The 18,059-nt window shown below is 35.1% G+C and overlaps 1 protein-coding gene across 1 annotated transcript in view; it reads right to left on the bottom strand.

The window, feature by feature from the left end:
• LOC138131196 (T-box transcription factor TBX20-like) overlaps positions 1-14,306 on the bottom strand; it is a 37,518-nt gene extending 23,212 nt beyond the window's left edge. The window contains exons 1-2 of the mRNA XM_069048061.1: positions 14,068-14,306; positions 11,618-11,951 (exon numbers count right to left, since the gene is read on the bottom strand). Coding sequence (XP_068904162.1) covers positions 11,618-11,951; positions 14,068-14,221 — 488 coding nt within the window. The 5' untranslated portion in view covers positions 14,222-14,306. The remainder of the gene's footprint in view (positions 1-11,617; positions 11,952-14,067) is intronic.
• Positions 14,307-18,059: the final 3,753 nt, after the last annotated feature.

The raw sequence follows: 18,059 nt of genomic DNA, 5'->3' as shown, positions 1-18,059 counted from the left end.
GACCGTTGTTGGTACGGGCTGGAAAAAGTCAAAGACATCGACCACACAATAAGCACTGTGGCAATTAAAAATCGTTCACTTCATTGCTTCAGAATAACCAATCAAGCAAGTTGCTCAGCAACCTTGCCTTGCAAATACAAGAAAATAAAGATCAAATTAGTCCCAAATTAAGCTGCACACTTGTATCCTTGTACGGTTTATGACATTTGACTAGTCTTGAAAAGGTGGATATTATAATCGTTAAAAACGTAGCTTTTAGTGGTAAAAGCTTGACTCGTATGCTCGTTCTTCCGGTTTCGTATAAGCGTAACAGTGTTTCCGTCCCAAGATTGATGCACAGATAGTACAATATCATTCGGATAATCTTCAGTAATTTAAAGATAATATATATCATAGTCGACTCGACTCTTTTGACAAATAACGTCCTGCCTATCTTTCCATCGTACATAATGATCCGTTTAAACAGACTGCTCCATGCAGGGAGTCCCTAAATGCACTTGGCTAGAGATTTAAGATTTAGAAATTCTACCATTCTAACTTAAGGAACATCATAACAAAGATTATTACACATATTTTCTTTTATTTTTTCATTTATTGTTTGGAAAATGAAAAAGCAGGGAGACCTTAAAATGTAAATAATGGATCCGAAGTGAGTTTTAGGGCCGAAATATTATAGCAAAAACGCAGTTGTCACAACAGCGATTTCAAGCATAATATCCGAAACTGGAGCCATTCGGACAGTAATAAATTCAACAAACTGTACAACTGGTACAATCGCTACAACAAGCGGAGCATTTTCTAGAAAACCAAAATGACAATAGTGAAAGATAAGAATGAAAAATAAACAAAGCTGAGGTGATTGTAAAGAGAACTGCGGGTGGGTGTGCAATAAATCACATACTTCATCGCTGGCTAAGGTCCTGTGCTAGGTGGGTGGCACAGACTAGATTTAACAAGTGTGTCCATTTACGACCAGCTTTGTCTCGGACATCCTCGAACGTGGTGCACTTTTATTGCACTCTACATAAATATTGTCAATGTGACATCGTAAAAGTTAGAAAGCGATAAATCCATTCAGCACCAAACTGACCTACATGGAAGTTGTTTTACACCAAACATTCAAGGATTCTAGTATCTTCGTAACTATAAAAGGTTAAACGCAGATAACTCCAGTAACGCAAGAGAGGAACCAAATAGCTTTCTGCAATGCAAACCTGCAAAACTTACGCGCACAATAAAAACAGTTTAATTTTTCATCTCAAACGGAGACATTAAATAAATTGGATTAAAAATATGTTCATCAAAAGTAGGTTAAGAAAAACTGTTTTTGGAAGTACAATAGATCCGCTATTTTCGTATCTATGTTTTGTGGTTCTGGATTGGTTTGACGATTCTTTATCCAAACGTACGAATTATTCTCCAACGAGTAATTTTGGTGCACATATCATCCAAAAGGAATTTTCTTATTTTGGTCGATCAATGTGAGCGATGTTTTGCGACTGATGTGGGTTGTCGTTCCGAGAACGGTAGCAGACGCGTCGCGCCATTGCGACCACCGATCGATACGGCGGCAGATGCTGCTAGCACCACGCCCCCGCGGGAGGCTGCCGCCGCCACCACCTCACCTAGCCTGTCACCAATTCCCCCAATAATTAATGAACCCGCGGTCTAAACTGAAACGATAATTCCATGATAATGGCAGCTCGCGACCTGCCGTCAATTATTAAGCCGGGTCCACATGAGAGCTAGATCGAGGCTTAAAAATTCGCTAATTTTAAAATATTACGTTGCTCCGTTTGGTTTGTTCTCACCGTTCTATAAAAACAAAATACAGCCAGATTACAATAGCGATGTTATTAATATGTTAACAAACTGAATAATTTTTCTCCACTGTGGGTGGCTCGGAAGTAAAATGAAATACAATTGCTTCTCATAAATGTCGGTATTTAATTATAATATTGTCGTAATCGAGATTAATCATTTAAATAACGTTTAAACATACCTACATATTTAATTGAATTGTGCTTTCATACGTTAACGACTAGGTAGATTATGAATTGATGGTCAACGTTTAGCCGCAAGGTTAGATTTTTATTTAATTTCCTGTCTTCAAATTAACTCAAAAAACTAATAACAAATAAAAGTAAAACATTTTCCAGCACATGATTTCGAAAACGCCATTTAAAATCGATTGCTGACAGACTCCGATAATGACGGGTTACCGGCGACAGGCATGAAGCACTACTAAAGTTGTACATTTTTCTGTCAATATTCTGAATTTCAACGAACTGATCTATTTATTCTAAGAAACTGTGTATATTGAATATTTCACCAAATAGACAGATACAAGATACAACAGAATGTCGAGTTGTTTAGTTTCAATAGAATAAAATTTCTTTGCAGTGGTGTACGACAATGTCTAATAAAGGAAGGAAGGAATATACTCTATAAATAGGTAGTATTTACATTATTAAAAATTTTGGAGTAGAAGGTGGTTCATCACATAATTATTGTCTTTGAGACAGAAACAGACAATTCTGTTTTCCAAGATCCTCACGTAAAGACTAATAGATACATTTAATGCAACATGCTGAAGAGCTTTGATGCCCTTAGAGAATTTATTTTGTTCGTGGCATTCATTTACTTGCTTTATCGTGCGGAAAACTAGTACCACAAAGGTGCTTTGTTATTTTTTGTTATAAATGGTGATCACTGGGAACTTGGAGTTAGGTCTGGCGAATAAGATGGATGGAACAGTAAATTTCAGGTCTATTTTTTGCTTTTGCCGTTGTAGCATTTAGTATTTTAACATAATATTTCTCTATTGTGCTTTATTTATTCATGCACCAAACCGTCCATGAAAACCATTCCATTCTTTGGTGATTTTAGTTAAATCAATGTGATAAATCCACTAAAACTGGTTTTTCAAGAAAGTCATCGGCTACATTGACACAGAGCTCCGCTGTTCAATGCATTTATGAAATGACTTGATGGGTAGTACCCGTCGGGTATCATTCTTTAACAATAACTCAATGCCAAAATGTTTTTCTACGTATCTCAAAAAAGTTACAAAACTATTATAAAGACTGCGATTGAATCTTCAGTCGTGAAAAAAATGTTATGAACCTATTACTAAATCTATGTTTTCTTGTGTCCCTGTTGTTCCAGGATGAAAATGACAAATATTACTTCAAAAATGTTATTTAATGAATAATAAATACGAGTACACTTTGTACACTGCGCTCAATAATGTCTGGGCTGATTTGTTCCATTTCAGTGCGAATTCTCTGCCGTAAATCTTCTAAGTTGTTTGAATTTTTAAACTTTCGATTTTAAATAACCCCATAGAAAAAAATTACATTAAAAATTAAATAGAATTTTTGAAGTAAAATTTGTCATATTCTCAAAAAAAAATGTTATGTAAGGTACCAATTTTTTTCATCAGGTCTATCAGAAAGAGAGGAAAAAAAATCGTGATAACGTCATTGCGAAAGGCTAATGACGTCATTTAAACAAATTGCACGTCACAGGATGGCATTTTTGGAAATGAATTTATTAATTTTGTTCCAAACTTTATGTTCGCACTGTATATGTATATATACATGTATGACCTCGGGCGCAAGTTTCGTTACCACTCACTTTTATGCCGGAAGTAAGTAGGTTCACATATCGGCAAAAAACCCTTGTTTTTCGTAGACGTCGCATATGAAACTGTCACAATAATTAATCATAATTATGCATATTCGCAGTAGTATTTTTATTAGTTAATATTCACCTACCACACGTAACATTACTATTCCATTATCGCACTACTTGTTAGTTCGATTACTATCGAAATTATAGGACAGCAGTATTATTATCTGTCTATTGCTAAAGTTCCCCGCTTTCGATATTAGCGTTCACAATAATTATCGATGAGAACCCAGAACAGCACACCTGTCACCGCAAAATGCGTCGATATGGCACTAAACCGCCACCTCCCACCCTCGACTGTCATACTCAATCAAGTAGATCTGATAGCTGTCGCTCTGGCATGATTAATACATTAGCCAGTCCATAGCTGGTGATTCTTTTACTACAACTAAGTAAAGAAATGTAGGTAGGCGTTATTAAAAAAGAATTTGTAAACTTATCAATCGGGGGATCAGAAAGGTGTGCAATTTAACGATTGAGTTATAAAAGATCGAATCTACGGATGGGGGCATAGTACGTAGGCATGGCTTTACAGGTGCCAAGATGGCTTCGATAGGCCCAGCAACTTAATTGCCGGATAACTCTATCACCATTGTTTATGGGACGTGGTTTTACTGCCGTAAAAGTGTTCGATTACATGCATAAGTACTCGCTTTTATGACAAGTCACTGTCCTATTATAAATTTTAGCCAGAACGGCTCGATTTTCGATATGCTTGCACCACACACGGCGTTTCCCTCAAGAGAAATTATTTGAAATTATTATTGTTTTGGTGGATTCCGAGGCGGCGTCTCCCTAAGACCCATTTAATTGAATCGGAATCAGAATTCCGTTTTGTAATTTTTGCGGGAAGTTGTAATAAGGTTGTCTAACAGAGGCGGAAAGCCGAGCGTGATTTGATTTAGAGGGAAACTGAGCCGTAATTAACTACGTAGCTCAGTGCAGAGAATTAGGGAGCCATTTCCCGACACATTTCCAGAGATACTTCTGCCTGAAGAGTATCTAATTCAGATCGGCTCCGGTTTCGGCCGCCCCCCGAGTTGTCTTCATTGATTTCCCTCCTGCTAAAGCTTACTAAATTGCTTTTTCCTCTTCCCCTACCGTCTTGTAAATACCGGATTTCGGAGGTAATTTATGGTCAAGGTGGAAGCTGCCCCCGCCCAATTAATACTCGATACATCATGACGGCCGAATTGTTATGCATTGATTCCTGATCGGCGATTACGTAAAAATTTGATACTTTAACGCATAAAGCCCGGTCAATAATTCACATGTAGTAGCGACAGCCTGTGTAGGCTGCTGATTATATTTGAAATGTGTATAAAACGTAACAAACACGTCGTTTGGGAGGACAGATGTGAACCGGGGACAATAGCAGTAACGAGGTGGCCCATAATACATATCTCACAATTCTTCCTACTTGGAATCATTCAGTTTTTGCTGTGCGTCGACCAACGACACCTAACCCATGCTTACATGGTTTCAATTACGTCATAATTCGACAAGGTAAGGCACCCACAACCGCAAAATTGTCGGAACGTAACTAACTCCATAATACACTGTACCATTGGGAAGTTATTCTGAATGTTCCATGTAATTACGCTGCTGTAGGTCCGATCACACGATCCCTAATAGTCCGTTGTGGTCTTCTGAAATTTACAATTCAGGCACACGTACGCCTTGCAACACATTGTACGTTTACAAGTTTACGGTTTCTTAAATAAATTGTAAACAGGTAATGAGCGATCAACGCTTTTCAGTCACACCTAGCTATATTTCCGCAATTGCAAAACAATCATTTTGCAATTTGAATAATAATTAGGTACCGATAATGTTCACTGAAAACGATACAATCTTTGTTTTTAATTTTCACTCAAGAAATGTAAAAATGAAAATAGAAATCAAATTTTCTAGTTCATTCCTTGAAACTATGTTTGGACAAAAAATTGCCAAGAATGTCTAGATAAGGCTTATATCACGCTCAAGTATTTTGATAAGTAAAATTTTATAAATTTTTGTCTTTATCGTAAACGTGTTGAAGAGACGTGTCCCTACATTTACTTGAGACCAGTAGCAGGTGTAAACAGCTTAATATTATGTAAATGTTACAACTTTAAATCTGCATATGCTTCCTGATAAATCGATTGTACAGATAAAATTTATTTGCACGTACAACTGTTTTCTTGGTTCAAATTACTGAATCGAACGCAAATGTTCTTCAGTTTTCAATCCTAAAATTTACTATTAATGTGTACCTAATGAATTAAAAAATACATATTATTGTTGTACACCTGAAAACCAATTACAAAAGGTGTCCGTGGATTTTTTTATTTATTATACTAAACTTAATGTAATTTAATTTGGCGAAAGGTAATAAACCAAACAAAATTTATAAAGCATAGAAGTAAACGGACATTAATTGTTATTTATGTATCAAGGCTAAAAAGTGCATCGTTTTCCGAGGCGCAGCCGAGGCTCGAAAACAGACGTGGACAAAAGGCACTTTACGCAGAAGTGCACATTAAATTTTTTAGGCGACCGCACGAACTACAAAGCAAAAGACATTGGAAAAAGAGATAAATGTATTAATACATACATAATAATATTTTTTTTATAGTATTTTTTATCAGCTTCCCAACAAAACTAGAAATTTACTATTCCCAATACAATTAGGTGCTAATAAATAATAATAGGTTACCGAATTAGGAGTAGTGATTAATTGATGCCTACACAGACATTATCCAACTCTTGAACAATAAGTTAAATAGGACGCATTTTCTCTAAAAATACGTGTTGCGAGTACCTAATAATAATTGATGTTTTCTCGTAAAGAATTCACGGTATACCGGAAGATAAAATTGTACTAAAATAATAACAAGTAGTAACCGATGTGTTACGAATGAGAGTTGTTGTTTCGTGTTACCTCAAGAAATAAAACTATGTGCCCATTCTGTGTTCATAATTGGGCCATAAAAAGTAAGCAGTAAAAAGCATAATTTAATGCAATTATGATTGTTCCAGAAGAAATAAATTTGTTTGTGTATAGTGTATCTAAAAAAAATCAAAATCTACCTTAAGCAGGCTTCCATTGGTATGCACCTGTTTTTTATTATCAGCCTTTTAATCTGACATGTGTCATATATCTTTCTACCATTAAGTTCTCATTGTGCGGAGGAAAGAACAGTCTTGGAAGGTTTTACGTTCGAGTTAACTTCAGATATGACGGGAATATCATTAGAGATTCGTTAACATGTTCCTGACGATATAACAGAGAGTGCCGATTCCAAAACAATCGTTGAGGTCATGTCTTGCGTCGCGTTTATTAGCAAAGATTCATAAAACCGTATCGACAATAGCACGGCTATTAGTAATTTACATTCTGTATTGTGTTTCGGAATTTATTTCGGTAATGATGCGAAACCTAATCGTAACCACAACTTATGGCTTGGTGCCCCTAAATCAACACGTTGTTCTACCAAAACCTCTTTTGCCGACCCGCTGCGCTACTTATTTGAAATGTCATTCGTGTCAAGTTTTTAAGACTTTGAGATGGATCAGATCCCGCTCGGTTTTCAGCCGCACAAGAACCGCCACGTTAGATTCTTTTGCTTTGGCTATGACCACTGGGTTTTTGCGAAGTCGGAGAAGCGCCTTGCGTAAGTGACGGCTACCGTTGCGAGACGTAATAACACTAATTTCTTCACGAAAGTGCCAACAAAAAGCGACGAATAGTGTAATAAATAAGTAGGAAAAAGCGATGAGGTTTAATGATGAAAACCAGTGAGCGGATGCGACGATATACTTTACAATTGGCCGACAGTTGGGGCTTACACGCGATCTGATCATCAACTATGCGACATTTGTATAACGCCAACTTGGTATATTTACACCCGGTGAGTCGCTTAGAATAATTGCGGTGCCGGCAAAATTACCAGTAATGCTTGGCCACAGGGTTTATTCACGCTTTTTTCGGCTCTCGAACATCAAATTACTAGTGTAAGTAAGCTCTCGGAAGTGTTTTTCCGACGTTGCTGCAGCTGACACAGCTCTATATTGCCGCAAGCAAAATAACAGCTTTGATAGATATCTGAAAGATCACTACTTAACGAATGCATATGCAGGATTCTTATTACATTCAATCTCTCTGCATTACACCTTACCCCGTATAAAGGTGCTTTAATTTCATAATATGTATGTGAAAATTTACTCGAAACCTAAACTTAGCCGCTCAAGAAATTTTGCTGCATCTATGTTTCTGGCTGCGTGATATAATCGACCTTTTTATATTTGGTTAATTATGGCAAAGTTGAATCACGTAGGTATATTTGCTGAAATTATTTTTCTATAATATGTAATATACCTAGATACGTTTCATGATTGAAAAAAGTTACTTAAATTAAATTAAAATTATTCTTGGTTAGCATTTTTATTATTAACAACCTTGATACTATTTTTCAATTAAAATTATTGTTAAAGTGTGTGTCTTATGCCAGGTAGAGGTTTCAGGCTATAAAAGATTACACTGGCCGCATCGGAATGCAGTCATAAATATCTGTAGGTATATTCCTGTATATCGGTATATTTAATACTTACGAGTAAAACATAATATGCCAACTTTGATCGATATTCGACTATGACTAAGTATTTTTTATCTCATGTTATTTGATGTTGGATGTTAAATATAATAATTATCACAAATATACAATTTACAATATTGTAGCTACATATCACGGTGTTCATTTAAATTTATCCTCAAAGTAGGCGTTGAAGAGTCGATTGTGAACGCACCACTGATTACGGATCACGGATCTAACCTCACTTTTTGCGTCCTTTGCGTTTTTACTCTGCAGACTGACAAGTAGTGTGATAACAATCGACTCTTCAACGCCAACTTTGAGGATAAATTTAAAAAAATAATAGATACATATTAGGAAAATTCGAGACTTAATTAAAATTTATCTGTTATGCCTTATAGGAAGCAAATGATTGTCTGATTCAGCCTGCTATGAAAACTTGTCAAATTTTTAATGTGCTGCTTTAGGTATATTCGGCAAATTCTGAATGTCACGTTTTCAGGTTAGGTCGTTGACTAAATCCAACCCTCACAAATTTTGTTTAGCTCTAAAACTGGATGTATTTGCAATTTATATTGAAAAAAATAGATTTTTAGTGTTTTTTAACTGTGATAAAAACGAATATGTATAAGAAACGAAAACTGGATTGAAAAGCGCGAATAAAAAAAACTCCATTAATGTCAGAAGTGACAGTTAATAATAAATTAAAATTGGACATCTGTTTCAAAAAGCTTGCACAATAATATTTTTTTTTGTTCGACACTGTCAGAATTTGAGAATTTTCTCCTGTGTGAACGGATTTTGATAAAGTTGACAACTTGTCAAAACGAAACGTCAAGCTAATTTTAAAGATTTTTAGCGATTTGGGGCCTTTAAGGGGATCGTCGAACAAAAAAACGTTGTATTTAACTCGTTCTTGTGTAATTTGGACTTTTTTTGGCACTCGTGGACCTTTAAAACTCTCGTTAAAAAAAGCCAAAATTACACACGAACTCGTTAAATAAATAACTATTTCCAAAGCTGGCTGACCCGACAATCATTTATGGATACCCTGTAGAAATAATAAAATGTTTACTTTTTATGAATATTGTTCAAAGATTATTTAATAACTCTGTATTGGTAAGTCAAAAAATGTATACCTATCTACTTATAACAGGCTAATTTTTTTTTTTTTTCGTACGATAATCGAAACATGTTCTCGTGTTAATGAAAAATGGTAAGATAATTTAAGCAAAATAAATTCAATGTAAACACAGATTTCAACGCTTTAAAATAAACTCTGCATCAAATACACTGGTGATGAAACTAATACTTAATTAATTTACTTTACCCAGAAAACATAAATCTGGGTTTATTCATGATAGAAAACGGAATCGATTATATCTACTTATAATAACATTTTCCTTAAGTAGATTTCGAATAAAAAACTATAAAGCAGCCCCTTTATGAAGCATTATGTACTAGATTAATTTAATGCTTACATACTGGACAATTAATTACTCGACGAAGCACGTTTCTTTTTTCATTTTATTTAAGTAAGTATAATAAATGAAATCAATACTTTTGATTTTCAGAATCAAACAAAAATACTTAACATTTTAATCGAATAAATGTTTGTGCTGCTTGCAATTGTCTGCAAAATATTAATAACCAATTTTTTAATATTTTTTTGTGCAACCGTACGCGAAACGAGCACTTCGCGTACCTAAAGCAGGCCGCGAAATCCAATTTCGCGGGCGTTGCTTTTAACGACGGGCGTTAAAGTAAACTTCATTTTAATAGAATTTATATAATACGTACTTTTTAACTCTGGAGGAGTACCTACAAAATGAATTGTTTGTAAATGTAAGCCGAATTTATATGTATTTATTGACAGTGTAATAAATATTGCTTGTTCGTTTTATAATACATAATTACAAATTTTCGGTTGCACAAAAAATGTTATGTACACTTTGGTCGCGAATTATCGGCCGCAGCGGCCTCGGCGACAATTTTTTTCTCGGTACGTTAAGGAATGATTTAGCGGCCTTGATATACAAATAACTATTAATATACCTATAAAAAGGTATTAATTTATACTGTCGAAATTAATAATTAAATAATAAAGTAAAATTCACTATTTATTCGAATCATGGAAAGTCTCCGCGTTTAAAATGATATTGTAGTAGGTACCTAAATAGTTACAGCACGGATGTTTTATTTTATATACCTATGTATATAATATAGGTAACACATGTGTTACATTGTTGTAATGTATAATTACTTTAAAAGGCCAGCTTGACAAATGTGTACTTCCCCGCGTATGTGATAGAAGCCTTATCATAAATATGCAATTTATTCACGTGTTGGTGAATTTTTATCAAAATATTTGTTTCTATGATAATTTAAAACCAATAAAGATGTTATCCGACAATTAACGCAGCAAACATAAAAGTTAAAATGTATGTACGTCGTATGTTATCGCAGTCATTAGGTATAAAAGTAGGTATGTATTTAAAATGTATAGGTGTACTGTCTGCAAAATACTATCGCAGTTTTCACCTTCTGCAATATTATAATAATTATTGTTATTGTTTGCCAGTTGTTGTACATCGTGTTTGATCCGTTGGAACCGCTTGCGTGCAGTTTATCATCATCTGTATCCGTTTAACCTTCTTTGTTCATTGTAAGCAGTCATTCAACCGCAAAATTGCTAAATTATTTGCGAACATCACTGTGAATGCAGTCACAGATTCGGGGCAGTTACAATATTTACGAGTTTATCGAATTTAGTTAGGCAACCCTTGGGTTTCAATCTCGCAATCAGTTTCTGCTAGAATTAATCAAGTTCGTAATTGCAGAGATCCGATGGTTTAAGCAGATAATGTCAGCGTTACAAGTCAATAAATAGGAAGCAACCCCAACTCGTGATCGTGATGAAGTTAAGTTGGTACATGAATAGGATACAAGTTGATTGTGACGAGTGAAGGGTCCACCGCCCCCCATCATTACGCGTGGTGCTTTTACGCCTGCAATAAATTTGATAAATATTTTATCAGACTAATCGGTCAATTAGATCAGAGCCGGTCAAAATTTTTAACCGAGCGGTTCAAATCCGAAGAGGAAAATTTGTCATTAGACGCGAGAATCAAATTAGTGCGAGATTTAAATTGGACTGTGCACGAGCAACCACCGGCCTCATCTCGTCATCATTACTTCAACAATGGTGGCAACGTTCCGGAACAAAATCTTCGCTCTTGTTCACGCCACTATACCCCAGTAATTTACTCAAACACAGCTTATTCTGATTATTCATTTGTGTGAGAACTTCCCTCTCTACGACGCCTTCGAAAAAAGAAATGGCCACCTACCTTCCAGTCTTGGTGATGATCATTTCCGTTCCAAGATCATGGAATTTGTCCCAAAGATCTTTGGTTTCTAAGTGGCATTCGACGTTGAGCAACTCGTCGCAGTTGCAAGATATTTTTGTCTTGGGATTGGGTTTTTCTGGAACTATGTCGGGTGATTCTCGATCTAAATCTGTTGGTTCGGAGCCACAATCCGAAATAGCTGGAGATTGTCGGAGCAATTTTGGTTTGATGGGTCTTGCGGATTCGCTGTCGGAGCACTCCTCTACATCAACCTCTACATCGTCGTCCTCTAAGGGATCCTCTATGTCGGGAGAACTCGATCTCGAAATTGCACCTAGAAATTTTACCCAAATCAAAAGCCAAATCACGTCAAATTAGCGTTAAATTGACAATGAGGGGTTGTCTCATATTGCTAATTGTACGACCTTTTTATAAGTTATATCTGTTCCTTATTATAACATTTTCAAATTAATTCACCAAATTTTATAGAATAAATTGATAATAATTAAATAATTGGTAGTATCTCTCTCTCTCCTTCCTTCCTTGTTTATTTATACCGTTAAAAGAAAATCGGATAGTGTAATTTAAGACAGCACTTGTTAAAAATTTGGTTTAGTACTCAAAATAAATAAACGAAAATTAATTATAGACATCGAGAGAATGAAACAGATTAATCAGAAAAAAATTAAATAAAAAAGGATCACTATTTTAATCATTTTGTTGATAAAACCACTTAATTATAGTACTTCCACTGTCTTGAAAGAATTAGAGAGAATTAATAGGCAGGTAATCTTTATACCTGGACAACACCTCCGCTTATTAAAAAATATAAAAAACATAGGTATCTTACTGGGCATTATGCACTAGGCGCGAATGAACAGTAATGCCTCCGATTTTATAACTCATCGATAAATAGAAGCACTGATAAATGATAAGCACTCACAAAAAATTGTCAATTAACAGCCACAAAGCGTCTAAAAGTTAGCATCAAAAACAAATCATGTGGATGCCATCTCAATTCCAGAAAAATGTTTCTGTTGGGCGGTGTATAGTAACAACAGGTAGGTATGAGAGCTACCCAGGAATTTCGGCATACCTATAGGTATTTTGTAAAATGAAAATTTTAATATAACTATGGTTAGAATAAGTCTACTCGTATACTGTCACTACTTTAACAGATACGTTATACGTTGATCAAATTCATAGAATATACACAGTTAATTTTACTATTTCCCCACCATTACATGACATGCCTACTGTAATTAAATGACAAATTAATGAATCATTTTAGACAGATGATGTAATGATACCTATAGGTAACGCATCTAAGTTTTTGATGATTACATTATGAATAATCAATTACATTTGGCGTTAATGACAATTTATCATGTAAATTCCGCAATTAACTGAGCACAAGCATCTTTATACATAAGTTAAAATTTTTATAATGCAATTAAGGATTTCTTAAAAAAAAGCATAAACAAATTAAAAAACGACGTTATGTATGTGATAAGGCGAATGAAGAAAAACTGTTAAAGTGTTATAAATTATTAGATACTATTTGTGTATTGTCTGTAGAAGTAATTGATGTTTTTGTAACACCTAATTGTTTAAAGAAACTGTTATATTCGAGAGCGCAGGCGCACTGGGCGCAAATGTATGATTATGTTCATACAGATGTGACATATTAAATACATCCAAAACCAGATACGTAATTTTGAAAAAAGCAACAAAATTTTATGTTGAATTTAGCTGTGGCTATAAAATGTAATAGAAATAATATTTCATAGCATTTTTTTGCTACCAACAGTTGTGGGGGAGGAAATGTATGACACGTACAGATACATAAATTTAGACAAGCAGTAGGTGGTTGTTAAGTTGTCAAAAGATTAAACCTTAACTCAAAATTGTTGACTGAATTGTAGGCTGCATTGTACTCGTAACATATAAATCTCATAAAAATATTGTCCGTTTCATAAATGATCTTTTGAAACATTATGATACAAACCTACCAGCTATTTGTTATTGTTACACTTTTGTGTTAGGCGAAGTAATTAATGTTCTTTTAGATAAAAACTGCGGGGACATTATCAAAGATTTAACTAGGTACGCAGCACATAATATGTTACTATAATAATATGGTGTTTATACCAACACCATGGTCACATTAACTTCTGTTAACTGCTAGTTAGTGTCAAGACTTAAGGAGGAGAAGCGTCAAAAGTGGCGTATAAATAAAAAGCATATTTTGGTTTATTTAAAACTATAGTTTAATATTGGTGAGCAAAGAAAAAACAGTTGAAGTACAGTAAAACAGAATACGTTTGACAGAGGAGTAATGAGTAGACTATTCGTCGGTTGAGTAACAGAAGTGAAAGAAGATACAGAAAACCATTTCGGCTATTGACAAAGCGTGTAGATTTTGCTTAGTTATAGGTTTTGTAACTGACCGTCGCCTTGCAATTCCCTAGCATCGGCGTCCGGCGGCGCGACGGCCCCCCTGGCCATGATTGCAGCAATGGAAAAGTCAGTGGCGCGCGTTTTCGCCGTGGGCACGAGCAACCCAGCGGCTGCACTTTCCTCGGGCATCGCACCGAGTAGCATCACAAAACACTGTCAAGTCACAAGTCACCAAGAAACCCACAGAACCGTCAGTCAGCACATGTCCAGTATAACTGGTACCCACTATGAGACTGACTGGTCGGGGCTACGGACCTGCGGCTCTGTAAAAGGAGGCGGTTCCGATGGAGGCGGGGCTTATGGGGGCGTGGAGGGTTGTGTGTGTGGTCTGCTATCAGTTTCGCGTGACTTGAGCTATCAATCAGGGGCTGTGGTAGCGGTGGCGACATAGTCTGTAGACAGGCCACTTGATATCACTCCCCGGATTCCCTGCCCGTCCTGGGCCACCCACTGGTCACCGACGGCAATCGCCAACCCGGCCATTGCTGCCCATTATATCCATGTACTCTACTCATTCAATAGTGCTGGCTATTCATTCGGTTGCTCGCTCGCAACTTCCACGCTGACGGCTGTCTCACGCACGTCAATTATTACACACCTTGCCAGATGCGCCTTCGCCATGAACTGACATTCTGGACAGCGGACACCATCTTCGGATTTTCTGTGGGCATGACTTGACGCTTTTGGCGAATGCAAGTAGGCTTTTCAACTAAAATAGAGACTACACGCGAGGGTACATCCACGCAAGTAGCTATACCTATCATAACGATACAGATGGTTATACATACGTGTGTACAATCCCTGCAGCTTATCGGAGTTCACACAAAGCAGATAATATTAATAATCCAATCATAGTTTGCTTAAAAATAGAACTCCTATATCATATAATGTCTCTTGTCTCCTAGAAGTTTTTAACCAAAGACCACAATTGGTGATGAAATCAAAAAAAGTACCTAACTATCTACTAAAAAGTTTATGTTATTTACCGGGTTCCCTAAAATTCGCGGAACAGCTTAGCAGTAGGTATACGTTGTTAAGTAAAAGGTAAAAATGTTTTAAAACATCAATCTTCTTTTTTGTAAAAGATATCAACCTATTTGTTACAGTAAATGTAGCAACATTTAAAACATCCGATGTACCTATCCCAATAGTCTAGGAATATTTCATTTTTGTTGTACCTATCCAAGGAAATAAGAAAGAAAAATCAAAGACATGTTGCCACACGTTATTTGAGGTAAAACCAACATAAAGTCACTTCTTTGAAATGCTGGAAATAATGAAGAAAATAATTTCAAACCTGATCACAATCATTCAGAATTATTATAGCATTAGCGAGTAAAAAACAAATACCTAGTCAAAATCTTTTTAATATCTACATACCTACTTACTTATTTAAAATAAACCAGATCAAAGCTGCCCTTTTTGAGCCCCCATATCTTCAAATCTAAAAGATATAGAGTTTTTTATTATTTTTCTCATAATTCCGTAACATGAGTTAACATGGCCCCGCTGAGTTGTTTTGCGAATTTTGGGGCACTGGGTATATTAATCGAAATGATGTAACTTCAATTTCAAAACTTTGTTATTTGAAAATTGTGTTACTCTTACAGTGATTCAAAATATCTCTACTAAAATAGTTTTGTTATATGTACTTAGTTAGATCTAAGTTCTAAGTGTTTTGTGGTAGTAAAAATGAGAATTATGCTTTTACATTTCTCCACACCATACCTACATATAGGTACATAAATGGAAGACTTTGTTCTGGTTGTTAAGTTTTTAATAAATAACATATTTTTTTTTGTCTTTCTATTTCACCCAGTTAAGGAGCAAGGGGGCCTAACTCAAAAATTGTAAATGCCAACAGAGTTGAAATGGTATATTTTTTGAGAGATTTTTTTAATCATTTATCTAATGGTGAAAAAAGTTAAACAGTCAATCAAAAGAAAAAAGAATTTCAATATATTTTTAATATATAGTTGTTTCAGAACTGTCTCCCCAGAGAAAAAAAAGAGTATTTGGGTAAATGTGATGATCTGAATTAAAAAAAAAGAAGCGATAATCGAGAAAAGAGATCCTAAACTTGACCAATCAGAGTTGAGCACCATCAAGATAGGATGCCCGCAATTTTGTTGCTCGGCTATGTGAGCTACAGGAAAATTTATTTTAGTCATCTTGGAGTGTCTTTTGCACTCTGTGTGCCTGGTTTCAATGGGGAGGCAGTTCTGGGACATGCTGTATAAATAAAAATATTTCATCAAATTCAATTCTCAAAATTCTCAAAAACATATGGTCAAATCTACACAATTTTGTGTTTAATTCTCGTCGGCGATGTCACGGAAATTCACTTCTCTTTTATTTTAATAGTAATAATGTTAGATTTTTTATCAGTTGAATTGATTTTTTTTTATTCCTCACCTGACACTCGCATCCTATAGGTACAGTTAATTTCAAAATTATAGAGTACACCTAATTTTCTACAGTGTGAATTGCACTTACATTTTTTGTCAATGATCAATGTCAATTTTGACAAACAAAATGCCTAATCTAACCGAAAAAGCGAAAATGCTCATTCTTTCCAAATTAGAAGAAGAATGGTCGATCCAGAGGTATAGCTCAGTATTATAACATCGCGAAGAGCATCGTGCAGAGGATAAAACAGACACTATTATGGTGTTCTAAAATATCAGCGACATTTTATGTTGTCAAACTCACCTAATCTATATAAAAAATATGACGCTCAAATTTCAAAAAGGCATGTTTACATGTGGAAAAAACTGTAATAAATCGACTTCTTGATTTTTGAGGTGTACTCGATAATTTTGACATTAACTGTACTTTATTTAGGTATCACAATCACAACAATAATAAGATTAAATAAAAACGCATGATTATAAAATAATGCTCCTCATTATACGCTCCTATAAGGACGATTTTATTTAGTGCACTTCAGTATTTATTAAAGTGCAGTAAATCAATAACAATGATTATAAACAAAGGAAACCAACTAAAGTTTATATTCTCCAAGACATTTATGTCATTCTGTAATTGGTTAAGATAATTAAAATAGCCCCAAGAAATTAATAAATATTCTAAGTTTTATATTGGTTAAGTTAACTATTAGGTAGGTACTTTTACCATAGTTCGCATAATTACCATGTGCCCTAGTCGATACTCAAAAGTTTATAGTTTTCTGCATCATGAGTCTAAAATTTACCCACTTTATACAAACTAAATGAAATTAGATAAATAAAGGTTTTTTTTTTTGCAAAAAGTGCAGTCTCAATCATTGGATAACATTTATTATACACTTGTGTAGTAATTTCCTGTACCCATTCAAATTTAAGTATCGAAACTGATATCAACGAAGATATAATTAAAACTATTTCAATGCTTGAATAATCTTCATTTCCTTTTGCATTAAGATGGCATTGTGAAATTATAGGTATACATCTTATAAATACCATTTTATTGCGAGTGCTTCGAAAACCATTCATTAAAATCCATTTAATCATCATAAAGCAGTATCCAGCAAAATATCTTGGGGTTATGAAAAGGCACGAGGACCGTGTGAAATGACTTTAGATTCGGTCCAGGTGGGTCATGACTTTCTAGTCGTCCAAACAATTAAGCACCCCACATGCAGCTGATACTTTTCAAAACTTACCTGAGCAACGAAGTCAGCATTGACAAAGTTTACATTACGTGCTATACTTTTAACAATTGCCGAGAAGAAACCCATAAATTGTATTCCGTTATCCTCTGGTGACATCTATTAGAGGCCACCAAGGCGGCAGAAAGTCGAAACTCCGTTCGTAGTACAATAGGTCCAATGTTTTTGTATTCGCACAACAAATATATTGTATCAACCACAGATTGAATGTGCAGTTAATTGACCGTTAAGAATAAGAAGAAAAAGGGACACTTTTAACAAGTCAAACCCTCTTGTATGGCTTGGGATAGACCTCCTGGTGTTAGAAGACTG

Source organism: Tenebrio molitor, chromosome 5 (assembly GCF_963966145.1).
Source record: "Tenebrio molitor chromosome 5, icTenMoli1.1, whole genome shotgun sequence".
In the NCBI taxonomy this organism is placed as follows: domain Eukaryota; kingdom Metazoa; phylum Arthropoda; class Insecta; order Coleoptera; family Tenebrionidae; genus Tenebrio; species Tenebrio molitor.
The sequence above is the reverse complement of the archived record's forward strand: the minus strand, read 5'-3'. Positions and strand labels throughout refer to the sequence as shown.